Genomic DNA, 16,149 nt, shown 5'->3' with positions numbered 1-16,149 from the left:
TTATATTACTGAATGCCTCATATTTTATGCTTAAATGCTCACTTGGTTCAATTTGTTTTGTTTTGCACTTCTGGAATTTTCTCTTCCCTTTAATTTACTGACTTTTGTCTATGCATTTTTGTATTTAGTGTAATGATACTCTTACAAATAATATTAAATAGTGATACAGGTAATCTATGGAATAATGAAGGCTCATTAATATCTGCCTAATCAATTTTTCTAAAAGGCTAGAGCTTGACAAAGAAGATCACAACGTAGTGGATCCTGTTTGTTCCCAGACAAGGCTTGTTTATTTAGCTGATGATATTTGTCGAGTTCACTCAGGTACGAATGGTAACTGGAGATTATCCAGGAGTCATAAATGTGGAAATTACATTGTAACGCCACTCTTCTAAATGCTCAGGCCAGAAATGGGGGCATCATCCTTGCCTCTTCTCTTTCTCTGATACCCACCGTCCTGTCAGCAAATCCTCTTGGCTCTACCATTAAAATATAATCCAGAGTCTGACCCTTTCTCACCACATACCATTCCACTCTAAGCCACCATTTCCTTGCTGGATGACTGCAGTAGCCTCTTAACTGTAGGGAGAATTGTGAGTATAAGGTAAAAATGACAGTGAAAGAAGGCTACAATATCTCTACATTCCTTTACATTTTGGGCAGGTCGTGGCTAAGTTTCTGGCAGAATATTTGATTTCAAGAACAAGAAACCTATTCAAACTCATTTACACAAAGAAGGAAAGAAAGTGTTGCCAGATTTCACAAGGAATAAAGACTGGGAACTGGAAAGTCAGGAATGGAGACTTTTCTCTCTACCTCACTAGACTCCCTTCTCTGTGTGTAGTTTGTGTGTATGCTCTGTTCTCCTGGGTTCCATAGACATCTGCGCACTCTCAGCTTTAATCCCAGCTCTGCATGACTTTCTAGTTGAAACTAATTAGCATCTTTATGACTCAATGCCAGATTCCCAGAAGATGATCTCCTGGGTTGGCTTATTTCAGGTGTTTGCCTTTGATCCAATCAGTTTAGACCAAGACATATGGTCACCAGATCAAAACACAGTTGCCCAGTTCCAGCATTTCAGCAGGGCCTAGGGGACCCATTCAGAAAACGGGTCATGAATTAGGCAAACTAACTAATTAACATCTCTACTGCAATTTACGGATAATTTAAATTCAATATTCTGCTAAATGCTGTAGTGAATCAATTATTGTCATGCATACATCCTTTGGGACTCAATAAATGAAAATTAAGTTGATATAAATGAATGCTAGCAGGTGAGGTACAGTTGGTCTACCTTCCAGAAAGTTTTTGCCAATAACATAATTTCTTTTTAAAATATTTATTTTTAGTTGCTACTTTATTCCCTCAGTCAGCATCCAGCTGCCCCTGTGAGACCAATAACAGAGCCTTTGTTAGCCTGGTAGCCTTTAAACAAAATAATGAAGACTGGCAGATTGTTATGGGAATGTTATGAATTCTTAGTCTTTGGCATTTCATACCAAATAATTTAGTGAGCTGCCTTTTTGTGTGTCAAATTTTTTTTGCATTTTAATTTTCATTGTATTAACTGACTATTGTTTAGAGCTGTCCTGACTCAGCTAAATGTAATACAGCTATTTATAACTTGTCAGTGGTATATATTATTATGCCATCATCTCCTGGTCCATTCTTTAAAATGCTCAGGCCAAAAATGGGGGCATCATCCTTGCCTCTTCTCTTTCTCTGATACCCACCGTCCTGTCAGCAAATCCTCTTGGCTCTTCCATTAGAATATAATCCAGAGTCTGACCCTTTCTCACCACATACCATTCCACTCCAAGCCACCATTTCCTTGCTGGATGACTGCAGTAGCCTCTTAACTGTAGGGAGAATTGTGAGTATACGGTAAAAATGACAGTGAAAGAAGGCTACAATATCAGGTAAGAAAGCAGGTAAGAAAGAATTCCATTTGGGAGAATGTCACTTACCCAAAGGCAGAAATCTATTAAATTGTTTGGAATCAGCACACTGATTCACTCATGAAAACAAAATAAAAATAAATAAATAAAATTTTGTTGAGAGATTACTATGGGTAAATACTATGGGTATGCTATGTGCTAAATTTTAAAAGGAATAATACAAATTATTGAATTTTTAGTCATTTTATTTTAGACTTTAAATTCCTCATTAATTTTAATTCTAAATTAAAATCCTAATTTAAAAATCAATTGATCAATTGAAACTGACTTACAAGAAATATCATGAGTTTGAGGATCCATTATTTTATCTTTGCCATCATAAAGGTAGATATTTGGGAGCAACTGTTTTTTTTTTACCTGACAGAATTCTGGATATGTCTCTGAGCTAGGAGAAGATAGACGGCAAGTTCACAAAGCTAACCTACAGTAGCAGATACGCTCCATATTCATCCTAAATTCTACGTTTCCTCTATGAACCAAAGTTTTGGGAATACCACGATGAGTTCATAATCTGATGAGAGGGATGAGGTAGGAAAATCAAAACAAAATCCCACAAGTCAAAAAGGCGGGACTGGCTTAAATTGGTGATCTGAAGTTCCTTTCACCCCAAGGACCCTGATAGTAGTTTTTCCATTCTACTATGTGTAACTAATGTAATGCAAACTTTACATTTTTCCCCTAGTTTATCCTCCAAAACCCTAGGAAGCAGGTAGTATTAATCTTATTTTTCACATGAGGAATCTGACCCTTAGGAACAGTAAGGAATTTGCCCGAGGTTGCCCACATTACCACAGTCTGGATTGAAATCCATGTCTGGCAGACAACAAAGTCTAGGATTTTTCCACTCTACCACAAGGCCTTTCAGCAAGAAATTGTCCCTTCTCCAAAGGGTTTCATAATCCAATGATGACAAATCATCCAACAGATTTATTTTCAAACTAGATGAAAAGGTGGATCATAAACTTCTGCGGGGAAGTGACCTCTCTGTTTTGCTATGTACCCCTATGGAGGCATTTGTATTTTTAAAAAGCTCCCCAGGTAATTCTGATCACCTCCCAGCTGCCTCTTCTCCCTCCTCTTCACCTGGTCGACCCCTCCTCACCTGGACTGAACTATGGTGAATTCACCATCGCCGGGCCTTTTCCGGCCAATTAATTTACCCTCTTCATTCCTCTTGCGTGATGCCATCAATAAGCTCATCCTATCGTTTCACAATTACTGATCCACATGAGGTTCGCCCCCTTTTGACTAGGGAGCTTGTTGAAAGTAAGAGTTGCATTCTGCGTCTTCAGTACGCAGCACAATATCTCACACTCAACAAAATGTGTTTCAGAGGACTAAACTGGTAAACAACAATCTCAGAGCCACTTGGAAATAGCCTGAGAAAAATCTTCAAATCTGGTTTATCGCTCGTTACACCTAGTGAATTAACTGAGTAATTCAGTAAATATTAAAACACAAAACAATTTTGTAGGTCCCAAGCGTAAGCCACCGTCCTTCGATGCGGAAGCTCCACACAGAGCTACGTTTGCCGAAATCCCTGAGGCCCAGTCGTGCTTGGTTTGCTGACGGTTCTTGAAAGCCTGTCACATCAACCAATACTGTGACGAGAATTTCCCTGCGCAGGGCAGTAGGCGGCCAATCACAAAGTAGAGGGCGGGCACTTCTGATTTGGCTTCAGAAAACCCCCAGTAGCTCAGAACCGTCAGGGGTAGGGAGTTAGTAGCCTAGGAGAGTGTCCTTACTCTCCACCCGCTCCCCACGAATTAGAGTTAGTCTTTATGCGCTTCCATACTTCTTTACGTTTTCCTTAGTTTCTACATCCTTCCTAATCAAGTACCTCTGCTTCCCATCCACCTTTCCTTGTTGAACTCACTCTCGGGAAAGGGTACCCGCATCATTAATCTCTCCTTTTCAAACTTGAGCCAGACATTTGTCTCTAAGTATCCAAGTGGGATTGTGACAGTGAAGCAGTGGAAAGGTTTGAGCGAAAACTTCATTCTTCCCTCCTTTCCCCTTGCAAGAGTGGAGAAGCTACTGGGGATTACTTAGTGGATAATCAGCATTACCGGGCGGATTGAAGGTCTGAGTGTCCGCGGTGTGTTTACTTCCACCCTTGCTCCCGCTCCCATCTCCACCCACGGTAGCGTGCGGACTGAATCCAAGGCTGGCGTGTCACTGGTCGGGGCTAACACCCAGCGCTGGAGCCGTTTCCCTTTGGCATCCTCTTCCCATTCTAGCAGCTACCTGCCATTGGCCATGCTTTCATCCTACCAACAGTAACAGCTACAGGAAAGAATTCATTTTTCCCCTTCTAGGTTCATCTCCTTTCCTGGTACCTTTCTAAGTCTGTCATCCCCTTGCCACAGACATAACCGTTGTCTAGACGCTGTTTTTCAAAATCCAAATCCAAATCAATCCAAAACAAAGCCCATCAATAAAGCAACAACAATAATATTGCAGCCAGCAGCCGGGAGTGTGTGCCTCATTAAAGGGTGAGAATATAAATCCCCGCTTTAATGACCGATTTTGAAATAAAGGATTCCTGCTGCTTGTTAGTCATCAACATTTTTACTCTCCCAGCTGCAGGAAAAGCAGCTGCATCCTCTGGCAAGGCGATTGAGATGGGAGAAATTTAGCCACCGTCTGGGATTTTCGCAGAGGATAATTTAAGCCCCAGCTCCACTCCGGTGGCGGAGGAGGGGGTGGGTACGAGCGGTGCGCATGCTCAGCAGCCCAGCTCCGCCGAGGCCCAGCTGCCGCCACCGCCGCGGCCGGGGCTGTAACCGCGGCTGCCGCTGCTCCTCTGAGCGGGCGTTGGTGCCGTGTGCCGAGGCGCCCTGTCAGGCGAGAGGGAGCGGCCGGGCGGGAGCGCGGGCGGCGGCGGAGCCTGAGGAGGGCAGCAGGGGCTCTGAAGGAGCGAGGGCGGGCTGAGCCAGCCTCGGAGGAGCGAGGCGGAGAGCGCGGGGACCCACCCCGGGCGCCCTGCGTGCGACGGCCGGCGGGCAGCGGCGCTGAGCGGCAGGGAGGCCGAGCGGCGGCGGCGGCGGACGGAGAGCCGGCGACCCCCGGGAGGAGGAGAAGCAGGAGCGGGAGGAAGCGCCGAGGAACTGCGGGGCGCGGGTGGGCGGCGGGGCCGCGGGCCATGGACTCGGCGGCGGCGAGGGCGAGCCGGGGCGGCGGCGCGGCGCAGAGTCAGCCCGCCGCCAGGTGAGGCTGGGCGGAGCGGCCTCGGGGCGCCGCCGCCACTGCTGTGCCGCCGGGCCGCGGAGCGAGTCGGCGGCGGCGGCGGCGGCTGAAGCGGCGCCACAGCAGCCGCGGCGAGCAGCGGCGGCCTGGGAGGAAGAGGGGTCGCCGCCCGGGGTTCTGGCGGCCGCGGCTCTCTCGTCGCAGTATATCCTGTTCGGATTATCTGTTGCTTCTCCCCAGCTACCTCCTTCCCCTCACACTCACACTCTGTCCCACTCCTCCGCGTCCTCGGTCGAAGCTGCCCTCGGCCCGGGCTGGTTCCCCCCCGCCTGGGGACGCCCCTTACCTCCCCTCCCGGCCTGCGGGGGACCCCGCCGAGACCATGAGGAAATTCAACATCAGGAAGGTGCTGGACGGCCTGACCGCCGGCTCGTCTTCGGCCTCGCAGCAGCAGCAGCTGCAGCAGCAGCACCCGCCTGGGAACCGGGAGCCCGAGATCCAGGAAACGCTCCAGTCCGAGCACTTTCAGCTGTGCAAGGTGAACGGAGCGCGCAGCCCGGCGCAAATTGGGGTCGTTTAAGGGGCAACTCAGGCTTTACACCCGAGTCGAGGGATAGAGCGCCAATAATAATCATACGTCGAATAATGGTCTCGCTCCTCTAGCACACTTTGCTTGGTGGGCTATTTTGGAGATTGACATCATCTTACTCCTTTTCGTTGATTTTCACGTGCAGCAATCATTTCAAGGTTGCTTCTAATATATTATACTGACCTTTAATTCGTATGCTTAATCTTATGGCTTTTATATTCAAGCATTTTAATACATAATTCACTGACTTCCAAGTTTCCTTTGGGAACAGTGTCTAATGAATATTGTTTATCAAAAAGCCAAACGTGTTCAACTAGATATTTGCTCATCACTTTTCCCTTAAAATGTGGTAGGAGGCTTAAAATATGAAATCATAGGGTCTTTCTATCATTGTGTTTGGTGAAAAAGTTAGAGCTGTGATTTTTGCCTATTAATGGCACGACAGTTGCCATAGCGGTCTGTAATTCAGAAAGAATGATGCAGCGAATTAATTCACCAGCTGCTCAATGAGAAATACAAACTTGTGTTGGTATTAATACCAGGCATTCATAAGTCAGAGTTTCTTAAAAGTGTGTACAGACTTTTTTGCCCCAGTGTCCCAAAATTATTAAGGATTTAATAGCAAAATGCAAAATATATATGCTGTGTTTATTTTCATTCTGTTACAGTTGCAAAACGATGAGATAGATGTTTGCTAATTGCTTTACTGAATCCTTAATTAAAGTAATTATGACAGCATTTCCTTAGAAGTACTTGTATTTAGCATCCAAATAAAGTAATGATGAAGTTATCACACTTGAAAAAAAGCATGAATTGCATTTTTAAATGAATATACAGAATTTTTGACCACTGCAAACTTCAGTAATTTGTTCTCAGACATAATAGAATATTAAATTTTTTTTCTAAAGACTACCACTATGATGGAAAAGCAGAAATTAAGATGTAACACTGGGATAGTTTTTTTGTTTGTTTGTTTGTTTTTGGTTTCAGATTCTATGTGCATAGGTTTTTGTTTGATGTAGACTTCATAGTTTTTTTTTTTTAATAGCAGTGCCTGTATATGTGTTTTGCATCAATTATGATTGCTTCTAGGTCTAATGCCTCTATTGACTTTTCTGTTTTAAAACTTTGCTTTCTGCCTTGGTTGCTGTGATGTCACTTGCCCATCCCTAGACTGTTCGCCATGGATTTCCCTATCAACCCTCAGCCCTGGCCTTTGATCCCGTACAGAAGATCCTGGCAGTGGGAACTCAGACTGGTGCTTTAAGGCTGTATCCTTTCATTTAATTTTATTTTATTTTTTAACTTTTACTGTATTCTCCCCAGTCCTTCTGTATTGCTGATTAGTTGCTTTTCCTGTTTAATGCCGAAGAAATGGTATGATCAGGTATTATGTGAAATCGTGTGGTTGTGTCTTTCCCCGTGATTATACTTGCATGCAGGTTGTATGTTGCTGTGATGTTTCTCAGCTCAATTTATAGTAGCTAAACACGTATCCACATAGAGTTCTAAAGTTTTGCTATAATAATTACTGTCTTTGCAAGGAAGTAGAAGTTTCTAAGGGGAAATGTATCTGCTTATACTAGTGGTCTATTGAACGGACTGTGTTGAGGGTAAGGTTTAAAGACAATAGCACAAGGCACATTTTATTTGCTTTTTTAAAAATATTGTGCATGGTAGATGTTGAAATTATGACTGTTTATTATTCTAATGAATTAGAGGTTGAATTTGAATTTGTTTCTGACTTGTCCATCTAGAAAAATCATTAGAAAACAAATACAAGTTTTATGTAAATAGTTATGAAGTATTGCTATTTCTAGAAGTTTTAGAGCATTTTCTTAGTATAATGCAGATGGAGAAGTGTACTGTCTTGATACGTTTTCCCTTTCATGGTCTACGTTTGTTATGTATATGTAAATACTGTTAGGTTAGCTGTACTCTTAAGTATTAGTATAGAGAATTATTTTTCTTGGTTATGCATGAACTATAATTGTTTTGTCATAGCATTTTTTTCCAAATACCTACTCATTCTTCAAGATAATTTTTTCAGTCTGAACAATGGAGAATACTTCACAATTCCTCTCAAACTATTTAACTTGAAATAAAATTGTGTTTACTTTTACTATGATATTTACCCATATTAACCTAAATGCCCTTATTTTTAAACTTAAACATAAGATTTTAAAAAGAAAATGCTTTGTTCATCCATCATTAGGATATCTGCTTCCTACATATTATTGAAGTAACATGTTGGTAATAAATAGAAAAAAACACTAGATGATAAGAAACACGGAGGAGCAGGAAACTTTACTCCCCACCTGTTAGATTTATCTGGCTCCTGAGAAGGAGGAGGGGAGCCTGCATTTGAGTTAAACATGTGTCTTACCCTTTTTTATAATCTTTTAAAATCTTCATTTCAAAGTAGTGCTATATGTGGTATCAGGATATTTTATTTGTGATCAGTGTGCTATGTTCAAAATGCTTATAAAAGTTTTCACTGAATTGTGTTACTAAGTGAAGTCTGTCATTCATAGTAAATACCAGTAGTGTACTCATACCTATAAAAATGGTAAAATCTGACCAGGCTAGATCTGAATCTGTGAATTTCTAAGACAGTATATCTAAATAGTTCTTACCCAAATATCTAGATAGTTGACACTAAAATATTTTTTACTTCAATTGTATAGATATTTTTATTCCGGTATCCAGTGATCAATACCTTCTAGTATAGGGCTCCTGTTTTAGTCTTGTGAAGATGGGAATAAAATTAATTTCGGTAGTGTGGGTACTAAGTGTTCAGCAAAACCCCGTGTAGTGACGTAGTGTGGTATTGGATCCAGATGGACTGTTTAGAATGAAAAAACAGATTTTTTTTGTTCGCAGCAAAAGAGTATCACCTCTGGACTAAAAGGGAAAAAAAAAAAAGTTGAATTAAATCAGTTATTTTTAGACTATTTTGGTTTTCTTTTAAGTGGGTTCAATTTTTACTGTTTTCCCAGTTGAGACCCAGTGTGGTCTCAGTTTTCTTACGGTACATAACTTTTTTCTTTTAACAGCCAGTCTGCTCCTTTTATAGCTTAATATAATCATGAGTATTGCAAGCAAGGCTGATTTTATAAAATCAAATATTTTTCTTAGACAAGACTTTTTACTTTTTACTACTTTTGAGGAATTAGCAAATTACACAAAGGGAGAAGTTAAAATGTTAAGGCCTAATGCTAACTGTCAAATGAAAGCAAGGATCAAGTGTATAAAATCATCACTTATATGTCTTTTGCTTTTATACATTTTTTATAGTTAAATACTGTATGAAAAGTGAATCTGTAATTTACAGTTACACTCTAAATTTTTTTTTAGAACCTCTCTTACTGTATTTACAGTGAAGTTAGGAAAGCAGTTTACCAAATATATTTTTACTTTACCTTTTTTACGAGATTTATATGAACATTCCAGAGTGATAAATTGGTTTGCCTACCAGTAATACCACTAGTCATTCCTTCTGTTAGGTTTAAGTAGGAGATAAGCTTATGAGCTTTCTTATGGCTTTGATTTGTAGAAAATCTAAAGTAAAATAGAAATCTTTTTTTATTTTAAAGTAAAATAAATATCTTTTTATTTATCTAAAATAAAAAGACTAAGATCTTTTTATTTTTATATAATTTCCACATATGTGGCTTAAAATTTGTTAATTTTTCTGTTCTTTGTTTTGAAAGCTAGACAACTGTAGTTTATTTCAAAGCTCCATATTGGTTTAATGTGCAGACTTATTGTAAGTCTCTTCTCTTGCCCTAGTTCTTTTATATTTTTCACTGTTGCATTTGGCTTCTTATAGTCCTTCTCTTCATTTTCTGCTCATTTTAGACTCTTGTAGTCTGTAATACATTTGTTCTAAAAGATGTCTTCAGAGCAGAAACAAACTTGTAAATAAAGTCTTCTTTCATCTAACTGGAGCAGAGTAGGAGGTTTTCAAAAGTGGGACTGGGTTATTAGAATGTGAATTGCATGCCTAATTTAACTAATAGAATGTCTTCCTAAATGTTAGAGGACTATACTAAGTTATCTATTTTGAGGTTAGAAAAAAAATGATGAAGAATTTACATCTGATATCTAATGTTTGTAGACAAGAATTGTGAAAATCTGAATCCTTAAACAGTATCTAACAAATGATGAAGCAAGATAAATTTAATGTATTTGCTGCATTTAACGTATAGCAAATGGCTGATGTCATTATAAACATGCTTTATGTTCAACCTTTTTGGCTTCTGGAGTGAATATGAGGTTGGAATGAACTTACTGATGGGAAGCAGGAAAGCATACTTTTATATGCCAAGTTGTACAGTAATGATTTAATTATCTTAATTCTCCTCCTTTTGCCATGTAGAAATAGGTACAGTTTGGTTCTTCTGAGTAATCTAAGCATCAAAACTATTGAGATAAAGTAATCATCTATCCCCATATGGAATAAGTAAAGGGGAGAAAAAAGGTTCTAACTGAAGAATGAAGACATTTCTGGTAATTCTGCTGTTGTCCTTATCTGGACTCCTGGTTTGCTAGTATAATTTCGAATTGCTTCACAGTCTGTTGTAACTGTGGGCTACCCTGATCTTATTTTTAAGGTATTTTTGTCTAAACACAACAAGGTTGTTTTATGTATGAGTGATTCAAGGACTATGCCAAAAAATGGACTTTCAAATTTACTTAATTTTTGTAAAAAAATGAGTTTTTAAGTATCAAAATTATCAAAGGATCTCATTTATTGTCTTCCTGACTTGTGGAAAATATAGTAGGCAGTCTCTGCTTTGATAAGGCATGGGCTTGTCTTTTAAATTGCAGTGTAATTTTGCTGAATTCAGGCTTACAAAATGATTTCTGTACGTTGGAGTTCATTTAACAAGCACTTGTTAAGTGTTAACATTCGATTATGAATTGTGGCCTTATTTCTTGTTTGTATCTTGCCACTAAAGAATTATGTGTCCTTGAGTTAGTTTTTTCTTACTTTTAAAATGAAGGTGCTGTATTAGATGATTTCTTCGAGAAACAACTTTGTGATTCTAAGTAGCTATGTATTGTTCTAGGTGAGTATGCAAAAGAAATGAAAATATGATTCTTATGTTCAAGGACTAGAACTAGATAAACATAATTGAAACTAGAGTTATTTAGGGTCTACTGACATAACACAAAGTCAAATTACAGGGAAGTTTATTGCGTTTAATGACACTTCTGCACATTAGTAGATGAGGCTTGAGAATGGCAGGGAAGGAGGAGTTGGAAAATTATTCTAGGCTAACAGTGTGGGCAAAAGTAGAGAAAAGGGATCATGGTAGTTTAGAGGAATACTAGAGACTGCTTGGAATTGTGATCCTAATTGAGTTGGAGGGAGAAGTAAGGAACCAGTAGGTGGAAAACCTTGAGTGTTAGCCTGAGTTATCTGGGTGTTATTCAGTAAGGAATCATTGTAGCTATATAAGGAGATATGCGCTCAGGAAGACCTTGTGATTTTTAGGATGATTAATAGTGCAATGGTATCATGGATGAAAAGAATAGAACCAAGGGAACCTTAATATGTAACTAAATCCATATGGGTAGTAAAGTGGATCCAAAGCAGGGGTAGTAGAATGGGAACTGGAGAAGGACTTGATGACTTCTTTGTATCAAATCTTAGAGGGAGCAACTAAAGGTGATGATAAAGTTTTCGAATACAGCACTGAGGCAATTACAAGAAAGAAATGGAAAACTTGGTAAAGAGGGTGGCAGAGTAATGTGGAGTTTGGAATTATGTAATCTTTTACTTTTATCCTATTGCCGTTTCGAGAAGGTAGCCTAGACTGATTCTAGCTTGAGAATTTGATACGCTTTTACATTTGATTTCCTTTGGGTTGGTCCTCCGTGATTTCCTGGATTTTGTTATTGAATCGAAATAATTTAAAGTCACTGTTAGCTGTTTGGCTTTGTCCATTTATCCTTGGTCAGTGTCTCTCAGTAGTGCTAGTATTTGGGGCTGGATAATTCTGTGGGTTTGTCCAGCGCATTGCAGGCTATTTAATATCCCTGGCTCCCACTTATTAAATGCCAGGGTTATCTCTGCTGTTAGTGTGGTAATCCACATGCCCTCACACACTTCCAGGTGCTCCTGGTTGAGAACCACTACACTTTGTCCTAGTTCTTCACCAGTTAAGTAGAAATAATAACCCAACTAGCTCGTGAAGTGAGCGTCAGGATTAAATGCAATAATGTGTATGTTTTTAGGACCATGCAAGGACTGTTTTGGTGACTATTCAATATGGTATTAGTATAAATATGAGAGTTTTTCTATGGTTTTCATGTTCAGTTCTTTCATTTATTTCAGCAAATATTTGCTGAGAAGCAACTAGCTGCCAGGCTCTGTGTAGGAAGGCCTTAATTTCATTATTTTTGTAGCTGATGTAGTCAGTCTTCGAAGGAAAAGGTCTTAAAGTACTGTTTTTGTCTTCTTTAAAATGGTTGTGTTCTTTTCAACCACAAGTTTCCAGGATTGCTATTTAGATGTGATAAGATAATACGTGAAAGTTTGTTTCACATAGTAGGTGATAAATGACTGTGAAAGTTTGTTTCGCATAGTAGGTGATAAATGATTGTTTAATGGCTTTGTACTATAAGATAGCTAGCATTGCAATGTTTGACTTGCTGCTTATTAATTTTATTTTATTGTAATTAACAAAACTGGAAAAAAGATTTGGAAATAGATTTTTGTTCAGAGTAGTTAAAAGTGAAACAGTTCAGCTAGAATTTAGCCAAATTTTTGTTACTCTTCTACCCCGCCATCCTTTTTGTTCATAGAAGAATTCTAGTCATTTGAAATTCTAGCCGTAGAGGAGAAACAAGGACTTTGAAAGACTTTTACTTCTCAATCTTAGCTCCTCACTGAAGAGGACTTTGTATAAAAGGAAGAATGAGTACTGTGTCAGCTATAGGTTGTGATTCTCAGCGTGGATTACTGCAGCAAGGAGAATAGGCACATTTACTTTAGAAACTACCAGAAAAGGTGTCTGCCTGGAAGCAGTTATTTTGCAATGAATTTCCTGTGGAGGGAAACAAGGTATGATAGAATCTGAATGGGATTGAAAAGGGATATGTTAATTACTGGGGAATCAAGCCTGTGCTTGGTAAGCCTTTTTGCTTTAAGTAAGATGGGTTTTTATTTCTGCTAGGTATTCTCTTTGTTTTCCGTTTGTTTTTTAGTATAATTTGCTTTTAAAAATATAACTTGACTTTGCCATCCTGACAGAAAAAGGTAAAGGAATGTTGGAAGAATTACCTTATTAAAAGCTTGTGTTCTAGTCTTCAGACTAATTTTGGATAAGCCAACTAAAATCTCTAGGCTTTAGTTTCCTTTTCTGTAAAATGAGGAAATTGGGATCTGTGATTTCTAAGAGTCCTTCCGGCTCTAGGATCTTGAATTTTTTTCTGTGGAGGATTTGGGAATGCTCTGGACCATCTCGGTCTAGAGTTGTCTTCTGATTGGTTGTTCTGAGTATCTGTTAAAGAGGGTGAAGTGTTGGACTCAATCCCATTGTGGGTCCCTTTACTTTGTAGCCATCGCCTGCATTCATAATAAGTCAGCAGATGCACAGTTGTAAACTTTTATTTACAGAAGGGAGCAGGAAAAAGCATGTGAGATACACTTTTTTCGTTGATGAAACAGCAGCTCACATTGAATACTAGGATGGTGGGTTGTTGCTTTTCCTTTGTTTAATCGGTAAGGCCTCATTAATGACATAGGAAACTTGGGCCATTTTTAAATATTATTAACAAAGTTTACTTTCCTTTATTGGGTGTTAATGGCCAGGATATAAATTAAAATGAGTGCTTAAAAATAATACTGGGTTCCTAATCATATGATTTTATTAATTTTTATGTAAGAAATTTAATAGAGACTAATTTCATTGACTTGCTAGCCTGTAATTTGAGTAATTGTATAGTAAGTTGGAAAAGTAATAACTAGCAATGTACATGTAAATAAGTGGACTATAGGGGTGATTATCACTAAATAAAAGATAAACTTTGGGTGTCTCTTTTTGACTTTAACTTCATGCATTGGAAGTGACACCTTATTTACAAGAAGGAAATTTATAATCAAGAGTGTCAGCATTGTGACTGATAATGCTTAAATGAGAATATCCTGTCCTGATTTGGTGCATTATCATCATCAGAAGGTATTCAGTATCTTGGGATTGCAGATTAATGAAATGTCTTTGGTTTGAACTAAACAGATGTCTGTTTAAGAATATAGCAGAATGACAAAGAGAAAAGGATGTTTTACTATATACTACCTTTTATATTTGAATGCCTTTTATTAAACATAATATAGTACTATAAAACTTCCTAGGAAGCAAAACAAAGTGACTGTTGACTTGATTTTTGTAAAATAAACTAAGAGTTCTTAAACTATAATCATAAAAGACTACCAAAAGGTATTTGATACATCTCCCTTCCCTTAGTCACATGTGATGTAAATCATTCTAAGGAGAAAATATCAATAGTACCTTCGGATTTAATTACTCAAACTTTTTCCTATGAGGATGTTCAGGCTTCTGTATAATAGGTCTTGTACTTTAATTTAAACCTATTTCTAATATTTATTTGCAACACCAAAGAAGAAAGACAAGTTAGTTGTCTTCCATATATTATTACAATTTTTAACATTTTTGAAAAATTTAGTAACAGTCATCTACTTGCAGATTTAGCAATCCCAATTGCTTTAATCTCTCATTCTTTTGTATTTCATTTTAAAGAAATTTTGGATACTAGCTCTGTTTTATGTGTAACTTTTGTTTTTATTTTTGGGCTTGGGTGGAAGGAGGGGAAGGGGAAAGAATCGTTGACAGTTTATTCCTTACTACTCAGTGTTCCACAATGGGCCATGTGTTTAGTGATTCCTTAAGTCTAGAACAGCGGTCCCCAACCTTTTTGGCACCAGGGACCGGTTTCATGGAAGACAGTTTTTCCACGGATGGGGGAGGGGGGATGGTTCGGGCGGTAATGCAAGTGATGGGGAGCAGTGGGGAGCGGCAGATGAAGCTTCGCTGGCTCGCCTGCCGCTCACCTCCTGCCGTGCGGCCTGGTTCCTAACAGGAACCCTAATGTGTTGGGGGCCCCTGGTCTAGAATACATTTTTCCCTGTTAAAGTAATCCTTTAAAGCCCAGTGCCTTTCTCTTTGTGATGTGTTTTTGGTTTTAATTCCATCCCTTTTTCCACCCATGTAGCAATCCTTTTCTTAATTCAGCGTTTAAAATCTAAATTTCTACATTACCATCCTTTATACATAATATCACATAATCATTAAATGGCTAAAATTAGTCCTTTTGGAAATTATAGCTATAATATTGAGGTATTTTTATTTTAAAATAAACTGTCAGAAATGTTACAGCATATGAGAAGATGCAGTAGAATCCAAAGCAGTGCAAATCAGAATCAAGCAGTATCCTCTGCCTTATAAAGAGGCCAGAAATTGGACAGTGGTCAATATACAACTATAAAATCAAAACAGAAAGAACATACAGATTCTTAAATGATTAGCTTAATATCTTCTCTACTAAAGATCATATAAAAGATGAGTGTGTGTGTGCATACAAATGAAGTAATGAAGGTCTAAATCTGTAATTCAGGAATCTGCAAACTTTCTGTAAAGTGCTAGATAGTAAATATTTTGGCTTTATTGTCTCTGACCCAGCTACTCAACGCTGCCAATGTAGCACAAAAGCAGCCATAGACAATATGTGAAGGAAGGAGTGTAGATATTTCAATATAACTTTATTTATAAAATCAGGCAGTGGACTGGATTCAGCCCGCAAGCTGAAGTTTGCCATACCTGCTTTAGTTTATTAGGCTTCCTTGCTTTTAAATTGGAGAGGAATGCTCAGGAAGGAATTACTACTGACATTTTTATAGTTAAGTTTCATAAATTACACTTGCATATCAGTTTAATCTTTTAGTCATAAATAGAAAACTATTTTAAAGAATCAGTGATATATGGTACTGCTATATACCAAGTTAAATTATTTTCATAAGTATTTTTTGATCCTATGAAAGATGCATTATTTTTCTGGTGAATTATAATTAGTATGATAAGATGACTTATCAGGCATTGTTTGGGGACAGTTCAGTGTTCAGTTCTATTATTGAAGTATTCAGCTTGTTTGAGCCCTTTACTTCCTAATTTTAATTTAAAATATATTGGCATTTGTAGCTTTTTCCTAATATTTTCATTAATATTATATAGAGCTATATAGAAACATTTAGATACTTTTAAAAATAAAAATGAATGTAAACACTTTATTAAAATATTGTGATTTCTTAGATGTCTGCAAATTTTGATTAAAAATAAATCATTTACACTGTGGGAGAAAATAACCTGAAAAAATGTATTAACA

The 16,149-nt window shown here is 38.4% G+C and overlaps 1 protein-coding gene across 6 annotated transcripts in view; it reads left to right on the top strand.

Annotated features, from left to right (window-relative positions):
* The first annotated feature begins 4,602 nt into the window (after nt 1–4,602).
* Nucleotides 4,603–16,149, top strand: part of STXBP5 (syntaxin binding protein 5) — a 165,864-nt gene continuing 154,317 nt past the window's right edge. For 3 of the 6 annotated variants that reach the window (XM_059941044.1, XM_059941040.1, XM_059941043.1), the window contains exons 1-2: nt 4,607–5,688; nt 6,913–7,010. In XM_059941044.1, coding sequence (XP_059797027.1) covers nt 5,533–5,688; nt 6,913–7,010 — 254 coding nt within the window. In that variant the 5' untranslated portion in view covers nt 4,607–5,532. Of the gene's footprint in view, nt 5,689–6,912; nt 7,011–16,149 lie in introns of all 6 variants that reach the window. The other 3 variants (XM_059941041.1, XM_059941039.1, XM_059941042.1) reach the window with 2 other exon arrangements.

The sequence above is a fragment of the Balaenoptera ricei genome, chromosome 12 (genome assembly GCF_028023285.1).
Source record: "Balaenoptera ricei isolate mBalRic1 chromosome 12, mBalRic1.hap2, whole genome shotgun sequence".
Classification (NCBI taxonomy): Eukaryota; Metazoa; Chordata; class Mammalia; order Artiodactyla; family Balaenopteridae; genus Balaenoptera; species Balaenoptera ricei.
The sequence above is the reverse complement of the archived record's forward strand: the minus strand, read 5'-3'. Positions and strand labels throughout refer to the sequence as shown.